This window comes from Malaclemys terrapin, chromosome 10 (genome assembly GCF_027887155.1).
Source record: "Malaclemys terrapin pileata isolate rMalTer1 chromosome 10, rMalTer1.hap1, whole genome shotgun sequence".
NCBI classification, from domain to species: Eukaryota; Metazoa; Chordata; order Testudines; family Emydidae; genus Malaclemys; species Malaclemys terrapin.
This window is the reverse complement of record NC_071514.1, coordinates 34,175,094-34,195,355: the sequence shown is the minus strand read 5'-3', so window position 1 is coordinate 34,195,355 and position 20,262 is coordinate 34,175,094. Positions and strand designations below refer to the sequence as shown.

Genomic DNA, 20,262 nt, shown 5'->3' with positions numbered 1-20,262 from the left:
AAGCAAAACCAGGACCAGCCAATGAGGCGATTGCAGCGCGGCGACGAGAGTGATGAGGAAATTGACATGGACATAGACCTCACAGAAGGTACAGGCTCCAGCAATGTGCAAATCATGGTGTTACTGGGGCAGGTTCATGCCGTGGAATGCTGATTCTGGGCCCGGGAAACAAGCACAGACTGGTGGGACCGCATCGTGTTGCAGGTGTGGGACGATTCCCAGTGGCTGCGAAACTTTCGCATGCGTAAGGGCACTTTCATGGAACTTTGACTTGCTTTCCCCTGCCCTGAAGTGCCAGAATACCAGGATGAGAGCAGCCCTCACATTTGAGAAGCGAGTGGCGATAGCCCTGTGGAAGCTTGCAACACCAGACAGCTACCGGTCAGTCGGGAATCAATTTGGAGTGGGCAAATATACTGTGGGGTCTGCTGTGATCCAAGTTGCCAGGGCAATCAAAGACCTGGTGATATCAAGGGTAGTGACTCTGGGAAACGTGCAGGCCATAGTGGATGGCTTTGCTGCAATGGGATTCCCAAACTGTGGTGGGGCGATAGACGGAACCCATATCCCTATCTTGTCACCAGAGCACCAAGCCACCGAGTACATAAACCACAAGGGGTACTTTTCAATGCTGCTGCAAGCCCTGGTGGATCACAAGGGACGTTTCACCAACATTAACGTGGGATGGCCGGGAAAGGTACATGATGCTCGCGTCTTCAGGCACTCTGGTCTGTTTTGAAAGCTGGAGGAAGGGACTTTCTTCCCGGACCAGAAAATAACCGTTGGGGATGTTGAAATGCCTATCGTGATCCTTGGGGACCCAGCCTACCCCTTAATGCCATGGCTCATGAAGCCGTACACAGGCAGCCTGGACAGTAGTCAGGACCTGTTCAACTACAGGCTGAGCAAGTGCCGAATGGTGGTGGAATGTGCATTTGGACATTTAAAAGCACGCTGGCGCAGCTTACTGACTCGCTTAGACCTCAGCTAAAAGAATATCCCCATTGTTATTGCTGCTTGCTGTGCGCTACACAATATCTGTGAGAGTAAGGGGGAGACCTTTATGGCGGGGTGGGAGGTTGAGGCAAATCACCTGGCCGCTGATTACGCGCAGCCAGAAACCAGGGCAGTTAGAAGAGCACAGCAGGGCGTGGTGCGCATCAGAGAAGCTTTGAAAACGAGTTTTGTGACTGGCCAGGCTACGGTGTGAAACTTCTGTTTGTTTCTCCTTGATGAACCCTCCGCCCCCCTCACCCGGTTCACTCTACTTCCCTGTAAACCAACCACCCCACCCTCCCCTCCCCCCTTTGAGCACCGCTTGCAGAGGCAATAAAGTCATTGTTACTTCACATTCATGCATTCTTTATTAATTCATCACACAACTAGGGGGATAATTGCCAAGGTAGCCCAGGATGGGTGGGGGAGGAGGGAAGGAAAAGGACACACTGCAGTTTAAAACTTTAACTCTTATTGAAGGCCAGACTTCTGATGCTCGGGCAATCATCTGGGGTGGAGTGACTGGGTGGCCGGAGGCCCCTCCACCATGTTCTTGGGTGTCTGGGTGAGGAGGCTATGGAACTTGGGGAGGAGGGCTGTTTGTTACATAGGGGCTGTAGCGGCAGTCTCTGCTCCTGCTGCCTTTCCTGCAGCTCAACCATACACTGGAGCATATCAGTTTGATGCTCCAGCAGCTGGAGCATCGACTCTTGCCTTCTGTCTGTAAGCTGATGCCACCTATCATCTTCAGCCCGCCACTTGCTCTGTTCATACCGCGATTCAGCCCGCCACCTCTCCTCTCGTTCATATTGTGCTTTTCTGTAGTCTGACATTGACTGCCTCCACGCATTCTGCTGTGCTCTGTCAGCGTGGGAGGACATCTGGAGCTCCGAGAACATATCATCCCGAGTCCGCCGTTTTCTCCTTCTAATCTTCGCTAGCCTCTGTGAAGGAGAAACATTTGCAGCTGGTGGAGGAGAAGGGAGAGGTGGTTAAAAAAGACACATTTTAGAGAACAATGGGTACACTCTTTCACGTTAAATTTTGCTGTTCACATTACACAGCACATGTGCTTTCGTTACAAGGTCGCATTTTTCCTCTTATATTGAGGGCCTGCCGGTTTGGTGTGAGAGATCACTCACGCAGTGCCAGGCAACAGATTTCGGCTTGCAGGCAGCCATGGTAAGCCACAGTCGTTTGGCTTTTTTAACCTTCTTAACATGTGGGAACGGTTTCAAACAATAGCGCCCTCATTTCCCATACCAAACACCCCTTGGGTTGGCCATTTAAAATGGGTTTGCAATGTAAAAGGAGGGGCTGCGGTTTCCAGGTTAACATGCAGCACAAACCCAACTACCCCCCCACACACACACACCCAATTCTCTGTGATGCTCACTTCACCCCTCCCCCCTACCGTGTGGCTAACAGCAGGGAACATTTCTGTTCAGCTGAGCAGGAACGGGCACCTCTGAATGTCCCCTTAATAAAATCACCCCATTTCAACCAGGTGACCGTGAATGATATCACTCTCCTGAGGATAACAAAGACCGATAAGGAATGGATGTTGTCTGCATGCCAGCAAACACCGGGACCATACGCTGCCATGCTTTGTTATGCAATGATTCCAGACTACGTGCTACTGGCCTGGCGTGGTAAAGTGTCCTACCATGGCGGACGGGATAAGGCAGCCCTCCCCAGAAACCTTTTATAAAGGCTTTGGGAGTACATGAAGGAGAGCTTTCTGGAGATGTCCCTGGAGGATTTCCGTTCCATCCCCATACACATTAACAGACTTTTCCAGTAGCTGTACTGGCCGCGATTGCCAGGGCAAATGAATCATTAATCATTAAACACGCTTGCTTTTAAACCATGTGTAATATTTACAAAGGTACACTCACCAGAGGTCCCCTGTGTGCCCTCAGGGTCTGGGAGCACGCCTTGGGTAAGTTCGGGGGTTACTGGCTCCAGGTCCAGGGTGATAAACATATCCTGGCTGTTGGGGAAACCGGTTTCTCCACTTCCTTGCTGCTGTGAGCGATCTACATTATCTTCATCCTCATCTTCCTCATACCCCGAACCCGCTTCCCTGTTGCGTGTTTCTCCATTGACAGAGTCATAGCACACGGTTGGGGTAGTGGTGGCTGCACCCCCTAGGATCGCATGCAGCTCCACGTAGAAGCGGCTTGTTTGTGGCTCTGCCCCGGACCTTCCGTTTGCCTCTCTGGCTTTGTGGTAGGCTTGCCTTAGCTCCTTAATTTTCACTTGGCACTGCTGTGCGTCCCTGTTATGGCCTCTGTCCTTTATGGCCTTTGAGACCTTTTCTAATATTTTGCCATTTCGTTTACTGCTACGGAGTTCAGCTAGCACTGATTCATCTCCCCATATGGCGAGCAGATCCCGTACCTCCCGTTCGGTCCATGATGGAGCTCTTTTGCGATCCTGGGACTCCATCATGGTTACCTGTGCTGATGAGCTCTGCGTGGTCACCTGTGCTCTCCTCACTGGACAAACAGGAAATGAAATTCAAAAGTTCGCTGGGCTTTTCCTGTCTACCTGGTCAGTGCATCTGAGTTGAGAGTGCTGTCCAGAGCGGTCACAATGAAGCACTGTGGGATAGCTCCCGGAGGCCAATAATGTCGAATTCCATCCACACTACCCCAAATCCGACCCACAAAGGTCGATTTTAGCACTAATCCCCTCGTCGGAGGTAGAGTAAAGAAACCGGTTTAAAGGGCCCTTTAAGTCGAAAAAAGGGGCTTTGTTGTGTGAATGTGTCCAAGCTTAATTCGAATTAACGCTGCTAAATTCGACCTAAACTCGTAGTGTAGACCAGGCCTAAGTACTGTCACCTGTCATGCAGTTGTTCTCTCTTGCAAATTACTATGCGAGTGCCTGATCCTGAACCATTAGAATTTTTCCATCTACTTTAATGGTACAAAAGTGGGTCCAAAACCCTTTTTGCAACTGTTTTAAAAAGTGATTATAAAAAAATCAGAATATTTGTTAAACATGAGTATTTAGAGGACTTAATTTTAAATACCCTTCTCTTCCAGGTCCTTTTTGTAGTTCTCCAATAAGCACAAATAACGGTGCTGTTGGCAGACCCCATTCCAGCTGTGTAACTAAGTCTCTCTTGCAGCCTATTTATTTATATTTCCACACTGACAGCTTCAGTTTCATCATGTTAACATTTCTTGTTCAAAATATTTACCTTTACAAGGCAGTTCTAAAACTGTTCAATTTCTGATGACAAAGAATCACAGGCCAGGTGTTTTAATGTAATTAAAGTACAATTAAAAAAATTCAGTGTGAATTTTTATGCACGATTGATGTGCATGTAAGTGTGTTCACTTGGCCATTTCAAGTTTGGTCTGGGATTATTTTAAAATGACTTGGCCTCTCCATGACCAGTCTTGGGGTCAGTATGAGGCATAGACACCACAGGCCCATGCCAAAGGCAGTAACTTCTGGCACTGTGTGATTAGATCACAATCTCATCTTTAATTTAAATAAAAAAGTTTCTAGTCCTCGTGGTCACAAAGAAAAGCTTGAAAATGTAATCCAGGGTAACTGATGCAGTGACAGCTGCCTGAGTCTGTAGGCAATCGGAAACAATAGCTCTTAAAGGGGTGAACTGTACCATGAGTCTCAATGGGGGTTAACCTCAAGAGCCACTGCTCTGGTTTCCACCAAATCCACCCCAGCAGAGGACTCTGTGCAACAGAAGAAGAGTACAGGGGGCCCATCATACCCACCCAAGAAGATATTTGATTACTGTGGCAAGTACTGGGGGTGGGGAGAACACCTGCTATTGACTCTGCCTCTCTGTGGAGGAGAGGAGATCCCCGCCAATCATGGGTGAAAGAAGGCAGCACCATAGCACTGCCTTTGCTTCTCTGAAAGGGGAGGGAGCCACCGGCCGCTGCTAAAGGGGAAGGTGCTGGGAGGCCTTATGTTGTGGTGTCTAGGGCCCTGGATTGTTTTATGACAACAGAAATGCTACCATGAGCCAGAGGTGATAATACCATTACTTCTCCCTCTCTGTAGCTTCATATTGTACATTATAACTCTGATAAATATCCCGATGTAACAGCAGCAATAGACAAATCAGATGGGCTAGCAGTTTTGGCTATTCTCATTGAGGTAAGATGCATGCCTTGTGCTTTTTTCGTATTTAATAATGCTATAATTAAAGCATCTGTAAGCTTTAAGTACAATTAGATGACTGGGATTAACTTGGAGACCATCAATATTGGCATGTCTGGCTATATGGTCTCTCTCTTCCACTTCACCTACACACACATATAGGGTCAGATTCTGCCCTCAGTTATATTTCTGTGAACTAGGTGTATAGTGCAGGAGAAAAGATTGAGCATTCCCTCAGATTTTAAAATGAAATAACATCAGGCATGTTCATATCCTTTTGAATTTGCTTTCTATAGACTAAGGAGCAGGTGAGTTTCTCACAAATGATAGTAGAAAGTGAAGATCAAGTCTGCACATTTGAATAGTCCCAGATAGTAAAGGCAGTTTTATATGTAACACAGAACACTTTTTAACACAGCAGGGGTCACCAGGCTGGCAGAACCCTGGCACAGGTAATTAATTATTGAAGACTAGGATATGACCATACCCTTCACAACTAGTACTTCACAGGCACACAGTTCCTTTGTATCAATGAAGCTGGTGGTGACAAAAAAATTATGAGACAAGTAAATTAGTGCGCCTTTCAACACAGCAGGGGGACAGGTTTTCACACCTAATCCTGACACAGAAGCAATTAAATAACCCAGTCAGCAATCTGATGGAACCTCCTATAACTCTGCCAGGCAAACATTTCCAATTACTTTGTGTAAATGTGACCAAAAAAGGCTAGCTATAAACTCAGCACTCAACTAATGAACTTCACAATAGAGCGGATTGAAAAATGTGTTTTCCCCCGACGAATATTTTGACTTTTTGTCAACAAAATTGAAAACTCCAAAACTTTCAGTTTTCCATTGAAAACCTGAAAGTGTTCAAGGAATGCAGACACTTTCTGAGAAAAGTTTTGTTTCTTTGAAAACCCAACTATCTGTCAGAAGGCTTCTGATTTCTCTATAAAATGCTTATTGTATAATGCTGCTTAAAAATCAAATAAGGACATCTCCAAATTTAACATTATTTACTTATTTCCAGCTGAGAACTTCAGAAACATGGTGGCTTTCAAAGTTGAACTTAGGATACACTTTTTTCTGGTTGCCAGATGAGTTGCTGAGAATCAGCTCCAAATTATTAAGAAAACAGGCATTGATAAGAAGCTATAGCAGTACGTCTCTTATTGGATATTAGAGTTATGACACTCATCACTGGTCGTGCCCTTTTAACAGTGTCATTCTTTATTTTGAATTGCAAGCCGCAGACTAACAATTTCTGGTTGGCAACAGAGAACCCAAAATATGCTACCTATGGCTATGACTAGAAACCTATGCATGATCTGAGAAGCCTGTCAGTGTAGAATTAGGATGTATAAAGTTCTTAAAGGAAACAGACTTCCACTTGTTTGCCCAGCAGGCTAGCCACTAAAAGGCTACCTGTTTTTCCAAACACACACCATAAGGTGTGTTACAGAATAAAGAATGTAGGTTTCATCTAAAACCTTCCTGGTCTGAAGTTTTCTGCTCCATAATGCTGTTCTGCAGTAAGGGACCAATCCTGGCTATATAAAGGATTGCAAGATGAGACCCTAAGAGGTTACATTTTATGAAGAACTGTGTGGAGTTTCAGCTAATGAGAGTTGTGCAGCTATATGCTTTGGAAATTTATGCTACAGTCAGATATTACTGGTTACTTAGTTTAAGACTACTGTTATTCATTGAGTCCAAGGGCAGAAGGGACTATTAGATCATCTAGTCCAGGGGTCTCAAACTCAAATGACCAGGAAGGCCACATGAGGACTAGTTCATTGTCCCAAGGGCCGCATCACTGACACACACCCCCTTGCTGCCCCCAGCCCTGACCCCACTCCATCCCTTCCATGAGGCCCCGCCCCTGCCCCCATTCTAATCCCTTCCCCGAAGTCCCCACCCCCAACTCCACCCCCTCCCTGCCCCCAGAGGGTGCAAGAGGGGTGTGGCGGGGGCTCAGGGCAGGGAGTTGGGGTGTGGGGTGCAGGATGGGTGAGGGGTGCGGCAAGGGGTTGGGGTGCAGGGTGTGGCAAGGGGATCAGGGTAGGGGTTCGGGGTGCAGGGTACAGAAGGGTGAGGGGTGCGGCAGGGGATTGGGGTGTAGGGTGCAGGAGGGAGTGCGGGGTGTGGCAGAGGGTTGGGGTTCAGGCAGGGGGCTTGGGTGCAGCAGGGGTGTGGGATGCAGCAGGGGGCTTAGGGTGAAGCAGGGGGGTGGGATTCAGGCAGGAGGCTCAGGGCAGGGAGTTGGGGTGCAGGAGGGATATGGGATGTGGCGGGGGCTGAGGGCAGGGGATTGGGGTGCAGGAGGGATGTGGGATGCGGCAGGGGCTCAGGGCAGGGGATTGGGGTGCAGGCAGGGGGCTCAGGGCAGGGAGTTGGGGGGCAGGAGGGATGTGGGATGCGGTGGGGGCTCAGGGCAGGCAATTGGGGTGCTGGCAGGGGGCTCAGGGCAGGGAGTTGGGGGGCAGGGTGCAGGAGGGTTTCAGGCTCTGTGGGCCACATGAGGCACGTTTGAGACTCCTGATCTAGTCTGACCTCCTGTTTGTAAGAGGCCTTTAAATTTCACCCAGTTATTCTGTAAGCATTAGTATACAGCTCAATTTAATTAACACATACAATAATTATTGAACTGATTTAATGCAAAATATTTCTCCTTGAACACTTTAGTTATTTAAGATTTTAACTTTCCAATTCATCATACTGGATAATAAGCCACAACTGATAAGCCATAATTATGACAATTTAATATTGTGTAGTGTGATAAAGAAATCAAATACCCCCAGGCTGCAGCTTATAAGTTTAGAGAGTAAGAGTGTACTGAAATGGAGAGGAAGGAGGGGACAGACTAAACAAAACAATCCCAAGGCACAGCCTTAATTTCTACATCAGCCTATGTTATTACATCAGTATTGGTGTTGTTGGATGGAAAATTTCACTAAAAGGTGACACTGTCAATCAAATGTTGAACATCAGTTGTCTGAAGAATTATGATTATGCATACAGAGCCCTGATTACCTGGACAGCTGTTATCAGTCTATTTGTTACAGATAGGCCCATTCAATCCATCCTATGAGAAGATCTTCAGTCATTTCCAGAACGTGAAATACAAAGGTGAGTGGCTGTTGTATGCAAAAGATCAACAGTGGGTGAATGTATCAGAACCTATCATTGATGGGATTCTTACAGGGCATGTCATGCTTTTGTCAAAACTGCTTCAGAACGGTTCCAAGTACAGTGCACTCCTCTTAAGTGCATCATACAGCTAGCTTGAGATAAATTTCTGTGCATTAGTATCACATGTTCCTAACTGGGTTGTATGACTTGCATGTGCTGTTACTTTGGCTACTTGCCCCTCAATTTAGTATGCAGATAGCTGATTTATGCAAATAATGATCACTGGTGTGCCCACTGCCAGTAAGCAAATGGTCAGAACTCACCGGATTTTTTCCTCAGGTATCTTTTTAAAAAAAGCTGTAGGTGGATGCAGTAAAATGCAGACAATGTTGACGAGATGTATAGAAACATGGTGTTGACAAGAAAATCTTCAGCGTAGTGGCAAAAACACTCAAACCATTATGAATAGCAGACAGCGTATTTCAAACCCGAGTCCTCTACACATAGGTCTACACTGTGGTTGGAGGTGTGATTGCAGCATGGTTTGGTATATCCATGCTAGCTTTAATCTAGCTAGCACAGCTAAAAATAGCAGTGAAGATGTGGCAGCATGAGCTTCAGCGCAGGTTAGCAACGTGAGTACATACTCAGGCTCATTGGTGTACTTGTACAGCTTGGTGCTGAAGCCTGCACAAGCACATCCTCTCTGCTAGTTTTAGCTGTGCTAGCTAAATTAAAGCTAGCACAGATACACCTATCAAAGCTGCAATCACACCTCTGATTGCAGTGTAGACAAACCCTAAATGTCTAATATTGGGTAGTTGTCTGCATTGCTTATAAAGAAATTCATTCAGTAGTGCTCCTGAGCAGAGTGCACTCAATAGTAAAGAGCAACTTTTCTCATTAATCACAACCCTGGTTTGGTATCCAGGTGTAACATGTCAGACTTGTATAAGAACAAATTTAGAAGTGGTTTAATGAACTACATTTCTATATTAAATTGGGTCTAGCATCTATCAAAGTAAATTTTTTCCTTTTCCATTGAGATCAGAATGTTTGCTGAAAACAAATTTGCCCTACTGGGACTCACCTGTGCAGAGATATACAGCAAACCAATGCAGTCCAGTAGAAAGTCATAACGATGCAAAGTAGATTAGCATTGAGAGAAGTGTGATTAAGAATACGGAATTAAAATGGATCCTCTCTTTCAGACCAGGTAGCTCTAGTCCCAGGTTTTGACATCCAAGAACTGCTTCCTGACCAACTGGATGAGTATTATCGCTATGAAGGATCCCTGACCACTCCTCCTTGTTTCCCTAGTGTTCTCTGGACAGTTTTCCGACACCCGGTAAAAGTTTCACAAGAACAGGCAAGTTTAAATAAAACAGATATTTTCTTATTTAACCTGTCATTGTAGCCTAAAGTCGGATATTAAATTAAATGCTAATAAATTAATCTGTTTGGTGTTTATTAAGGAATGTTAAATTTGTATTCTCATTTCCTGGATTCCAAATATGAAGTTTTCCATAAGGTCTCTCTGACAAAGCTCTGTCCTTGTCTCCATGGGTCCTGCGTTTCCTGGTGGATTTCGCTAGCCTCAGAGGCTCATTGTGACCCTCCACTTAACCCTTCTCTCTCTAGAGACACAGTCTACTGAGCCATTTTCATCATAAGCCAGCGAGGGAGGTGAGGAGAAGCTATCCTCCCTTGCACAGTCTCTGTTGCCTCCCAGTCTCAGAAATTAATCAGGGGGACAAAGGGGGGGGGGATCCCTGGCCCACCCTCTACTCCGGGCTCCAGCCCAGGGACCCTAATAGTATCAACTATGGTAGCTGACCTTTTAGGAACAGGACACGTACAATTCCCTGGGCTACTTCCCCACAGCAGCCCCCACTTCCTCAAGCTCCACTGCACCCTTACCTCAGGGCCTCCCTCTTTGTGTCGAATATGGTGTGTACAGCTCAGTCTCTCCCACAGCGCAACTTCTTCTCACAGCTCCTGACATGCACGCATAGGCGCCAACTTTCTCGGGCGCGGGTGGGTGTCCTCGCCCCCCGCCCCTTTCCCCACCCCAACTCCACCCTTTCCCTGCCCCTGGCCCCCATTCCAACCCCACTCCAAAGTCCCCGCCCTAACTCCGCCCCCTCCCTGCCCCTATTGGATCCCTTCCCCAAATCCCTGCCCCGGCCCCGCCTCTTCCCCCAGCGCGCTGCGTTCCCCCACAGCCCCTCTCCCTTCCTGCCCCGCGAATCAGCTGTTTCGCGGCGCAAGCGCTGGGAGGAAGGAAGGAGAAGCAGGACGCGGTAGCATGCTTGTGGAGGAGGCAGAGGTAAGCTGGAGCAGGGGGGGCAGAGAGCTGCCAGTGGGTGCTGAGCACCCGCCAATTTTTTTCTGTTGGTGCTCCAGCCCCAGAGCACCCACGGAGTCGGCGCCTATGGATGTGCACCCACCTAACTCGGAGGCTTTTAACTAGTTTCAGCCAGCCCCTGATTGGCTTCAGGTGTCCCAATCAACCTAACGTCCTCCCTGCCTTCTGGAAAGCTCTTAATTGACCTGGAGCAGCTGCCGTTTACTTATCCTGGTACCAGGGATTTGTTTAGCCTGGGGCTAATATATCTGTCTTCCACTACTTTTCTATAGCCATCTGGCCTTGCCCTGTCACAGTCTCATAAAACTAAAAGGTGTGATTATTCAAATTAATCTTAGAGTGGGAAAAAGAAAATTATTTAATCTCTTTGATCCATCATACTTTGTTTGCAATTGACATGCAAAGGCCACAGGACTGGAGACTGGATGGCTTTTAAATTCAGAATAAACACATTACAGTCCAAATTTTCAGCCCCACCTTAATGGGATCTTTATTTTTGTGCCCACAACTTTGTGGATAAAAATAACTGGTGATGCAGTTTAAGGTCACCTGAACTTCCAAGTACCTGACTGCCCCTGAAAATTAGATACAGGACACCTTAACTGGGTCTGCTATCCATCATAGGTGAAAAGTTTCACACACAGTTAAACAGGGACACAGAGAGAGATTTATGTTTGAAACTCGTAGTCAATTCCTTTGTTTCAGCACTTGCTCTCTACATGCAAGTATCTTTCATGAATTGCTAGTCCAATCCTATGTAACAGTAACATCCAGATAGGAACAACTTCTAGCTTTGATTTTGGTTTCATAAAACCAAAGCCTAACTGGCGACGGGTTATTTGGCAAAACAAAAGCTACCCTGGTTTTTACCCACCTCTAGTCTTCATGTGCATGTCTTAGGCTGTGGCTACACTCGAAACTTCAAAGCGCTGCTGCGGGAGCGCTCCCGCGGCAGCGCTGTGAAGTGTGTGTGTGGTCGCGTGCCAGCGCTGGGAGAGAGGTCTCCCAGCGTTGCAGGTATTCCACCTCCACGAGGCTGGGGCACTGTTTACACTGGCGCTTTACAGCGCTGTAACTTGCTGTGTTCAGGGGGGTGTTTTTTCACACCCCTGAGCGAGAAAGTTGCAGCCCTGTAAAGTGCCAGTGTAGCCATAGCCTTAGAAACTAATTACGTTTTTTCCCCCCTCTCAGGTGGTCAACTGATAAACTAGCAGGAAAAGAGAAGAAACATGTTCTATACTGAGTTATATAACCCCCAAACACCAGATTCTTCTGACCCACATCAGGTGGAGAGAGCTTAGCTAGTAACTTACAAATAAGAAATCCAAACTGTTTTATCACAGAAATCTATGACCAAGTTAGCAGCTGCACTCCTTTTGGTGAGCATTCATTTCTATGAAGCTCGCCACTGCGTGTGCATTCCTTACCTTACCAAAATATCCAGCTTATTAAGATTACTTCTATTACTTGCTTCAGACTTGGACTGTTTACGCTAATATTTCAACCACCCTTCATGGAAGGAAACTTTCCCTCTATAATAATTATTTTTTTCTTCGCTAGTCCTTTTATTAACTTAAAATCAGACCCATTCATGTGATACCTATTCCATTCCAGGTCAAACAGCAGGAACGAGGGGGATTGGGTACTTTTTGGGGGGTTTTGCATACACAGATGTTTGTTTGCTGTGTTTTGAGGTTTAAGAAAAACAAGCAGGGAACAAGTCTACAAACACTCGTCATGAAATAAGGGCTTCCTCTTCCACATTTTCCTGACAGCTACATATCAATTATTAGAGTTACTCTAACATAATTAAATTAAGTTCATATATGGACATGGAGAAGCAGCCTTTTAGACAATTGAGGTCACACTGTTTGCACATCAAATTACATTTGGCATAAGTGCTGGAACTAGGGGTGCTGCTAATTGCATCCCCTGGCTTGACATGGTTTCCATCATATCCAAGGTTTACAGTTTGGTTCAATGGCTCTGAGCATCCCATTATGAAAATTGTTCCAGCACCCGACATTTGGGCTTACACAGCACATTGCATTGGTAGCTACTGCATAACTGAACCCAACTCCTTCATCCATCTCTGTGTGTTGAAACAGTCCCTCTTTGGATGGAATTGATTCTGAGGGTATGTCTACACGACGGGATTAATCCGAATGTATATAATTTGAATTTTGGAAACAGATTGTATAAAGTTGAATGTATGCGGCCACACTAAGCACATTAATTCGGCAGTGTCTGTCCATGTACCAGGGCTAGTGTCGATTTCCGGAGCGTTGCACTGTGGGTAGCTATCCCATAGTTCCTGCAGTCTCCTCCGCCCATTGGAATTCTGGGTTGAGATCCCAATGCCTGATGGGGCCAAAAACATTGTCACGGATGGTTCTGGGTACATCCTCCCCCCTCTCCAGGGAAGCAACAGCAGACAACCGTTTCGCGCCTTTTTCCTGGGTGAACACTGCAGACGTCATACCACGGCAAGCATGGAACCCGCTCAGCTCATTGTAAACACCTCATGCGTTATCGTGCAGTTTATGCTGAACCAGAACCTGCAAAACCAGGCGGCGAGAAGTAGGCTACGGCAGCGCGGCGGTGAGAGTGATGAGGACATGGACATGGAATTCTATCAAACCGCAGGCCCCGGTGCTTTGGAGATCATGCTGTTAATGGGGCAGGTTATAGCCGTGGAACGCCGATTCTGGGCCCGGGAAACAAGCACAGACTGGTGGGACCGCATAGTGTTGCAGGTGTGGAAAGATTCCCAGTGGCCGCGAAACTTTTGCATGCGTAAGGGCACTTTCATGGAACTTTGTGACTTGCTTTCCCCTGCCCTGAAGCGCCAGAATACCAAGATGAGAGCAGCCCTCACAGCTGAGAAGCGAGTGGCGATAGCCCTGTGGAAGCTTGCAACGCCAGACAGCTACCGGTCAGTCGGGAATCAATTTGGAGTGGGCAAATCTACTGTGGGGGCTGCTGTGATGCAAGTAGCCAAAGCAATCACTGAGCTGCTGCTACGAAAGGTAGTGACTCTGGGAAATGTGCAGGTCATAGTGGATGGCTTTGCTGCAATGGGATTCCCTAACTGTGGTGGGGCGATAGATGGAACCCATATCCCTATCTTGGCACTGGAGCACCAGGGTACCCAGTACATAAACCGCAAGGGGTACTTTTCAATGGTGCTGCAAACACTTGTGGATCACAAGGGACGTTTCACCAACATCAACGTGGGATGGCTGGGAAGGGTTCATGACGCTCGCGTCTTCAGGAACACTACTCTGTTTAAATGGCTGCAGCAAGGGACTTACTTCCCGGACCAGAAAATAACCGTTGGGGATGTTGAAATGCTTATAGTTATCCTTGGGGACCCAGCCTACCCCTTAATGCCATGGCTCATGAAGCCATACACAGGCAGCCTGGACAGGAGTCAGGAGCTGTTCAACTGCAGGCTGAGCAAGTGCAGAATGGTGATGGAATGTGCATTTGAACGTTAAAAGGTCGCTGGCGCTCGTTACTGACTTGGTCAGACCTCAGCCAAACCAATATCCTCATTGTTATTACTGCTTGCTGTGTGCTCCACAATCTCTGTGAAAGTAAGGGGGAGACCTTTATGGCGGGGTGGGAGGCTGAGGCAAATTGCCTGGCTGCTGATTATGTGCAGCCAGACACCAGGGCGATTAGAAGATCACACCAGGAAGTGCTGCGCATCAGAGAAGCTTTGAAAACCAGTTTCATGACTGGCCAAGCTACGGTGTGAAAGTTCTGTTTGTTGAAAACCCGCCCCCTTGATTGACTCATTCCCTGTAAGCAAACCACCCTCCCCCCTTAAATCACAGCTTGCTTTTAAAGGAAATAAAGTCACTATAATTTAAAAATTATGTATTCTTTATTAATTGATTATAAACATAGGGAGAGAACCAACAAGGTAACCTGGGTGAGGTTTGGGAGGAGGATAGGAGGGAAGTAAAAGGCCACTGAAAAAATTCAATATAAATGACAGCCTTTTGGTTGGGCTGTCCACTGGGGTGGAATGGGAGGGTGCACGGAGCCTCCCCCCTGCATTCTTACACGTCTGGGTGAGGAGGCTATGGAACATGGTGAGAGGGGAGGGGCATCTTTCCTCTACTTAGATACCGTGTCCTTCCACTCATTCAAATGAGCTCTTTCATTGTGGGTGCATTCCATTATTTCCGAGAACATCTCTTTCTCCGCCGCCTTATCTGAGATAGCCTTCGGGACGGTGGAGGGAGGCTTGAAAAATTTGCAACTGCTGGAGGGATGAAAAAAAGGAGAGAAGTTTTTAAAATTATACATTTTACAGAACAATGCTTATAGTCTTTCATGATGAACAACACTATTCACATTACATAGCACATGTGATTTCAGTACAAGGTCGCATTTTCCATCTTAATATTGAGTGCCTGTGGCTTTGGTGTTAGAGATCACAGACGCAGGTCCGGGCAACAGAATTCAGCTTGCATGCAGCCATGGTAAGCCGTTGTCTTTCGGCTTCTGCACCCTCCTTTCCCACATACCAAGCAAAGCCCATTGACTGCTGCAGTTTTCCTGTTAACCTTCAGCAGCAGAAAACAAACTAATCCCCCGCCCCCCCCCTCCTGCCATCCAATTCTCTGGGATGATCGCTTTATCCCTCCCCCCACCTCTCCCCCCCCCCCCCACGCTTGGCTAACTGCAGGGAAGGATTTCTTTTCAGCCACAGGCAAACAGCCCAGTAGGAATGGCCACCTCTGTCCCCTTAATTAAATTCCCGTATTTCAACCATGTTACCATGAGCGATATCACTTTCCTGAGGATTACACAGCAAGATAAAGAACGGATGTTGCTTGAATGCCAGCAAACACCAGGACCATACGCTGCCAGGCTTTGTCATGCAATGATACCAGATTACTTGCTACTAGCATGGCGTGGTCAAGTGTCCTACCATAGAGGACGGAATAAGGCTGCACTGCCCAGAAATCTTCTGCAAAGGCTTTTGGAGTACCTCCAGGAGAGCTTCATGGAGATGTCCCTGGAGGATTTCCGCTCCATCCCCAGACACGTTAACAGACTTTTCCAGTAGCTGTACTGGCCGCGAATGCATCCCAAGTCCTCAGGGCAAAGTAATCATTAAAAAACGCTTGCTTTTAAACCATGTTTTATATTTTAAAAGGTAAACTCACCTGAGGTCCCTTCCATGGGGTCATGGTCTTGGGTACTGGCTTGGGAGGGTACTTCAGTCAGGCTGAGAAAAAGATCCTGGCTGTTGGGGAGAACGGAGTGCTGTGTGCTCTCCGCAAGCTTATCCTCCTCCTCCTCTTCCCCGTCCGCAGAATCCTCAGGTGTGGCTGATGAGATTACCCCCGCCTCGGAATCCACGGTCAGAGGTGGGGTAGTGGTGGGGGCCCCCCCTAGAATTGAATGCAGCTCACCGTAGAAGCAGCACGTCTGCAGCTCTGACCTGGAGCGACCGTTTGCCTCCTTTGTTTTCTGATAGGCTTGTCTGAGCTCCTTGACTTTCACACGGCACTGCTCTGAGTCCCTATTGTGGCCTCTCTCCATAATGCCCTTGGAGATTTTTTCAAAAGTTTTGGCATTTTGTCTTTTCGAACGAAGTTCTGCTAGCACTGAATCCTCTCCCCATACAGCGATCAGATCCAGTACCTCCCGTACAGTCCATGCTGGTGCTCTTTTTCGATTATCAGCCTGCATGGTTATCTGTGCTGATGAGCTCTCTGTGGTCACCTATGCTCTCCTGTGCTGGGCAAACAAGAAATGAAATTCAAATGTTCGCGGGGCTTTTCCTGTCTACCTGGCCAGTGCATCCGAGTTCAGATTGCTGTCCAGAGCGGTCACAATGGTGCACTGTGGGATAGCTCCCGGAGGCCAATACCATCGAATTGCGGCCACACTAACCCTAATTCTAAATGACTATCAATTTTGGCGCTACTCCGCTCGTCAGAGAGGAGTACAGAAATCGATTTTAAGAGCCCTTTATTTTGAAATAAATGGCTTCGCTGTGTGGACGGGTGCAGGGTTAATTCGATTTAAGGCTGCTAAATTCGAATTAAACTCATACTGTAGACCAGGCCTCAGTGTCACTTCAGCATAAGATGATGTCTAAACATACCCACCTTGCGTTTTCTATACACTGGATGCTGAATTGTATGCTTTGTCCCTAGCTGCTGGCACTGGAAACAGCTCTGTACTGCACACAACCCAATGACCCCGCACCCCTGGAAATGATTAATAACTTCAGACACATTCAGGAGTTTGATGAAAGGCTGGTTTCTGTCTCCTTCCGTCAAGGTAAGTAAAATAAATGCCTGTGTAAAGAAATAGTAAATAGTTATGCACGTGGATTTGGAATACTAAGTGCCTATAGCATTGCTTTGGTTTATTCAGGCACAAAGAGATCAGTAGGAGTTTTCACACAGTATCGTTTCCCCTTACATTGTGGTCTCCCTTTTTCTCCTCTTACAGTTGCTTATATGAGCAATTGTATGAGAATAAGGTGAATACAAAGTTCTTTTTGTCACCCATTAGGATCAAATGAGCAGATCCCACTCAGTCATTGTCCTTTGATCTTGAAGAGTAGAGTGAGGAAGACTGGGCAGGGGAAAGTGTATTGGGGAGCCCCAGCCCTTCTTGTCATGCTCAATGGGAGAAGAATTTTTTGATATTTACTCCAGACCGTTTTTCTCTCTAATTTTGAATCTTTTACTTCCAGTCACTGTTTCAAGTGGCATTATGATCACGTACATCCTCCAGTTCCATGTTGCCAAATTTTCCTCATTTTAATTAGCCTGTCTAAGCTTTTATCAATTAACTCTAGCATACTCCATAACTGCACTGCAGCCCCACATCTCTGGACCCCAAACATATTTAAAAACTTTTGCTGAGGCTCCAATCCTCCTCCAATCAAAGTCAATTACAAAATGCCTGCTGACTTCAACAGAGACAGGATTGGGCCCTTGGGAAGTTTCATGAGATATGCAATTTGATTTTAATACACAAAAGAAAGGGCAGAACTTTGCAGGGCATGTTACAAATTGGAAATCTAGTAATGCAGAGAATAGTTGCAGCATGACAGAAGGGACTTAGAATAATAATAATGTCAGCACCTTCACAGGTTAATGTTACAGAAGAGCAATATCCCAATACACTGCCATTATGATTACAAATACTCCAGTATTGCAAAGCCCGTCTCATCCAAAATAGACAAGTAGTGACCAATGTGTTTACCAGATCATCATAATACTAAAACCAACCTCTCAGATACATCTAAGCCAGTACTAGCTGTACATACAATACAAAGAAGAAAGCAAGTCAAACGCATGCAAACAGAGGTCTACTATAAACAAAATATATTACTCAAATGTCAGGAAGTAACTGTCCAAGTTTTGCACATAATGCCACCCCTCACTATTTGGCAACAAAGTAATTGTTCTAGAGTTTTTATCTTTGCCCTGCAGGGCAAACGTGCCTTTTAAAAAAATTATAAACTGTTAAAGAGAAGTAGTTTGTGCATTTTATTGCTTCTTTATTATATAAAAATACAAAGAGAAGGAAAATCTTTGATGTTTCCTTTACTTCAGTGTTAGGAATCCTGACTTCCCTCTCTTTTGAGGGGTGTGCGGGTGTCTTTGGAGGACCTGGATCATTACTATACAGGAAACTGAGAAGTGAGATGCAACTCGGCCAGCCACCAACTAAGGGAATATTGAGTCTTAGGCCTGGTCCACACTAGCCCCCCACTTCGAACTAAGGTACGCAAATTCAGCTACGTTAATAACATAGCTGAATTCGAAGTACCTTAGTTCAAACTTACCGCGGGTCCAGACGCGGCAGGCAGGCTCCCCCGTCGATGCCGCATACTCCTCTCGCCGAGCTGGAGTACCGGCATCAACGGCGAGCACTTCCAGGATCGATTTATCGCGTCTAGACAAGACACGATAAATCGATCCCAGAAGATCGATTGCTTACCGCCGGACCCGGAGGTAAGTGTAGACCTACCCTTAATCCTCAACATTCCCTCTCCTCTCACTTGAGGGCTGGGAGAGCTTAGCTCAGGTTTCAACTTCCTGTGACAGGTCAGATTTCTTTGATGTTCTGCTGAACACAGTAGTAATTCTTGCCATCATAGGCCATTCTGCCTCCTTAGCTACTTCAGATGCTGTGCTAGGGACTCAAAGTCAGACCAATGTATTTCCTACTGTCTCATGCTTTAGAGGATCAGATGATTAGCGGTAGTATACAATTGCATATAGTAGGAGTTTATGCCTTTTTTCCTGAAGCTTCCAGAATTAGTCATTGTCAGACACTGAATAACTGGTGTGCTCCAGTATGTTTGTCTGTGATCCACTCCAAACCTCTGCTCTGGCCAAACAATGTGCAAAGATTTTAAGGTGTCTATGAAGCAGCAGTTGCAATACTGACTATAAACATTTTCAGATAGCAGTGCTTTAAGTGACAGGCAATCTGCAGGGTCTGTCTTAAAAGCCACACATTAAAAATGACTACAAGACTAGTACCCAACCAGCACCATTTACCAAGGAGAAATAAAATGTTATGAGGAAAATACCTGATCTATATTTCTTTAATACTCATTTCCAGTGTAACCTTAGTGATTAACCTTTTACTTTTTCCCTCTCTGCCCCCTTCATTTTGTCAAGATTCAGTACATGGTGGACTGAGCACGGGTATGTTGTTGGATTGCTAACAGCATATATACACAACAGCGATCTTTGTGATTCAGATTGATTGAGCTTCTCATTCTATGCAATTTTCCATTTCTGTCTTAAAGTGACCTTTCAATATCTAATGTACCTCTTTGCTGTAAGTCCTGCCCTATGGTTAACACTAATTATATTGAATTATAATGCATGATTTAACTAACCTAAAACAAATCAAATAATATACTTTTTACCCATAATATCCAAGTGCTTTACAAAATGGCGTAAGCATTGTTATTACCATCTAACATGGAACATGAAGTGACTTGCCCAAAAATCACACAGAGAGTCAGTGTCAAATCCAGGAATAGAGTTTAGGTTTCCTGTCTTCAGTCCATCCAAACAATCACATAATTTAGCTCCTGTTTGTAAGCAACATTTCCTTTAAAGACATTCCGAATATGTACCCCACAGCCATCCTGCTGTTCTCACACCAGGAATGGTCTCTGGGGTTACAGAATCCATTGTTTAGGTGTAGTGATATTTTGATAGAAAACCCATTCAGTCTTTTGTTGCAGTTAATTGACTGGGTCAATGAACCAAAGCAAAGATTTCTAATACTAAAAAAAGGACCATTTATCAGCAGCAAAACCTCCCAAACAACTTTTAGGCACATTCCACCTGTTGTGGTTTTAAGTGTTCACTAACAGATGCAAAACACCCTCCCACCACCCAAAAAAACCAACAACCCTGCAAGAGCACTGTTAACATATGCATCTTTATGCCAGTTTAGAACAGCATGATGCAGGGCCTTTTACAACCACTTGTGCCAAGAGTAGTAGGAACAAACTTCAATTTGGAAGGTGGAGGAGATGGTGGGGAACTGTGTAGGGATGTGTTTTTATCCAGGAAACCACAGTAGAGCAAAACCTTATTGTGC

The 20,262-nt window shown here is 46.0% G+C and overlaps 2 protein-coding genes across 4 annotated transcripts in view; one reads left to right on the top strand and one right to left on the bottom strand.

Moving 5' to 3' along the window:
* Positions 1-20,262, top strand: part of CA12 (carbonic anhydrase 12) — a 43,464-nt gene that overhangs the window by 19,883 nt on the left and 3,319 nt on the right. For 2 of the 3 annotated variants that reach the window (XM_054041039.1, XM_054041041.1), the window contains 5 exons: positions 5,044-5,139; positions 8,210-8,273; positions 9,488-9,645; positions 16,830-16,956; positions 19,323-19,349. In XM_054041039.1, coding sequence (XP_053897014.1) covers positions 5,044-5,139; positions 8,210-8,273; positions 9,488-9,645; positions 16,830-16,956; positions 19,323-19,349 — 472 coding nt within the window. The remainder of the gene's footprint in view (positions 1-5,043; positions 5,140-8,209; positions 8,274-9,487; positions 9,646-16,829; positions 16,957-19,322; positions 19,350-20,262) is intronic. The other variant, XM_054041040.1, reaches the window with a different exon arrangement.
* Positions 14,596-16,846, bottom strand: LOC128843908 (myb/SANT-like DNA-binding domain-containing protein 2). Its single transcript, XM_054041042.1, has 3 exons — positions 16,782-16,846; positions 15,831-16,402; positions 14,596-14,920 (listed from the first exon to the last, which is right to left on the bottom strand). The coding sequence occupies exons 2-3, from the start codon at positions 16,357-16,359 to the stop codon at positions 14,835-14,837; spliced, it is 615 nt and encodes a 204-aa protein (XP_053897017.1). The 5' UTR covers positions 16,360-16,402; positions 16,782-16,846; the 3' UTR covers positions 14,596-14,834.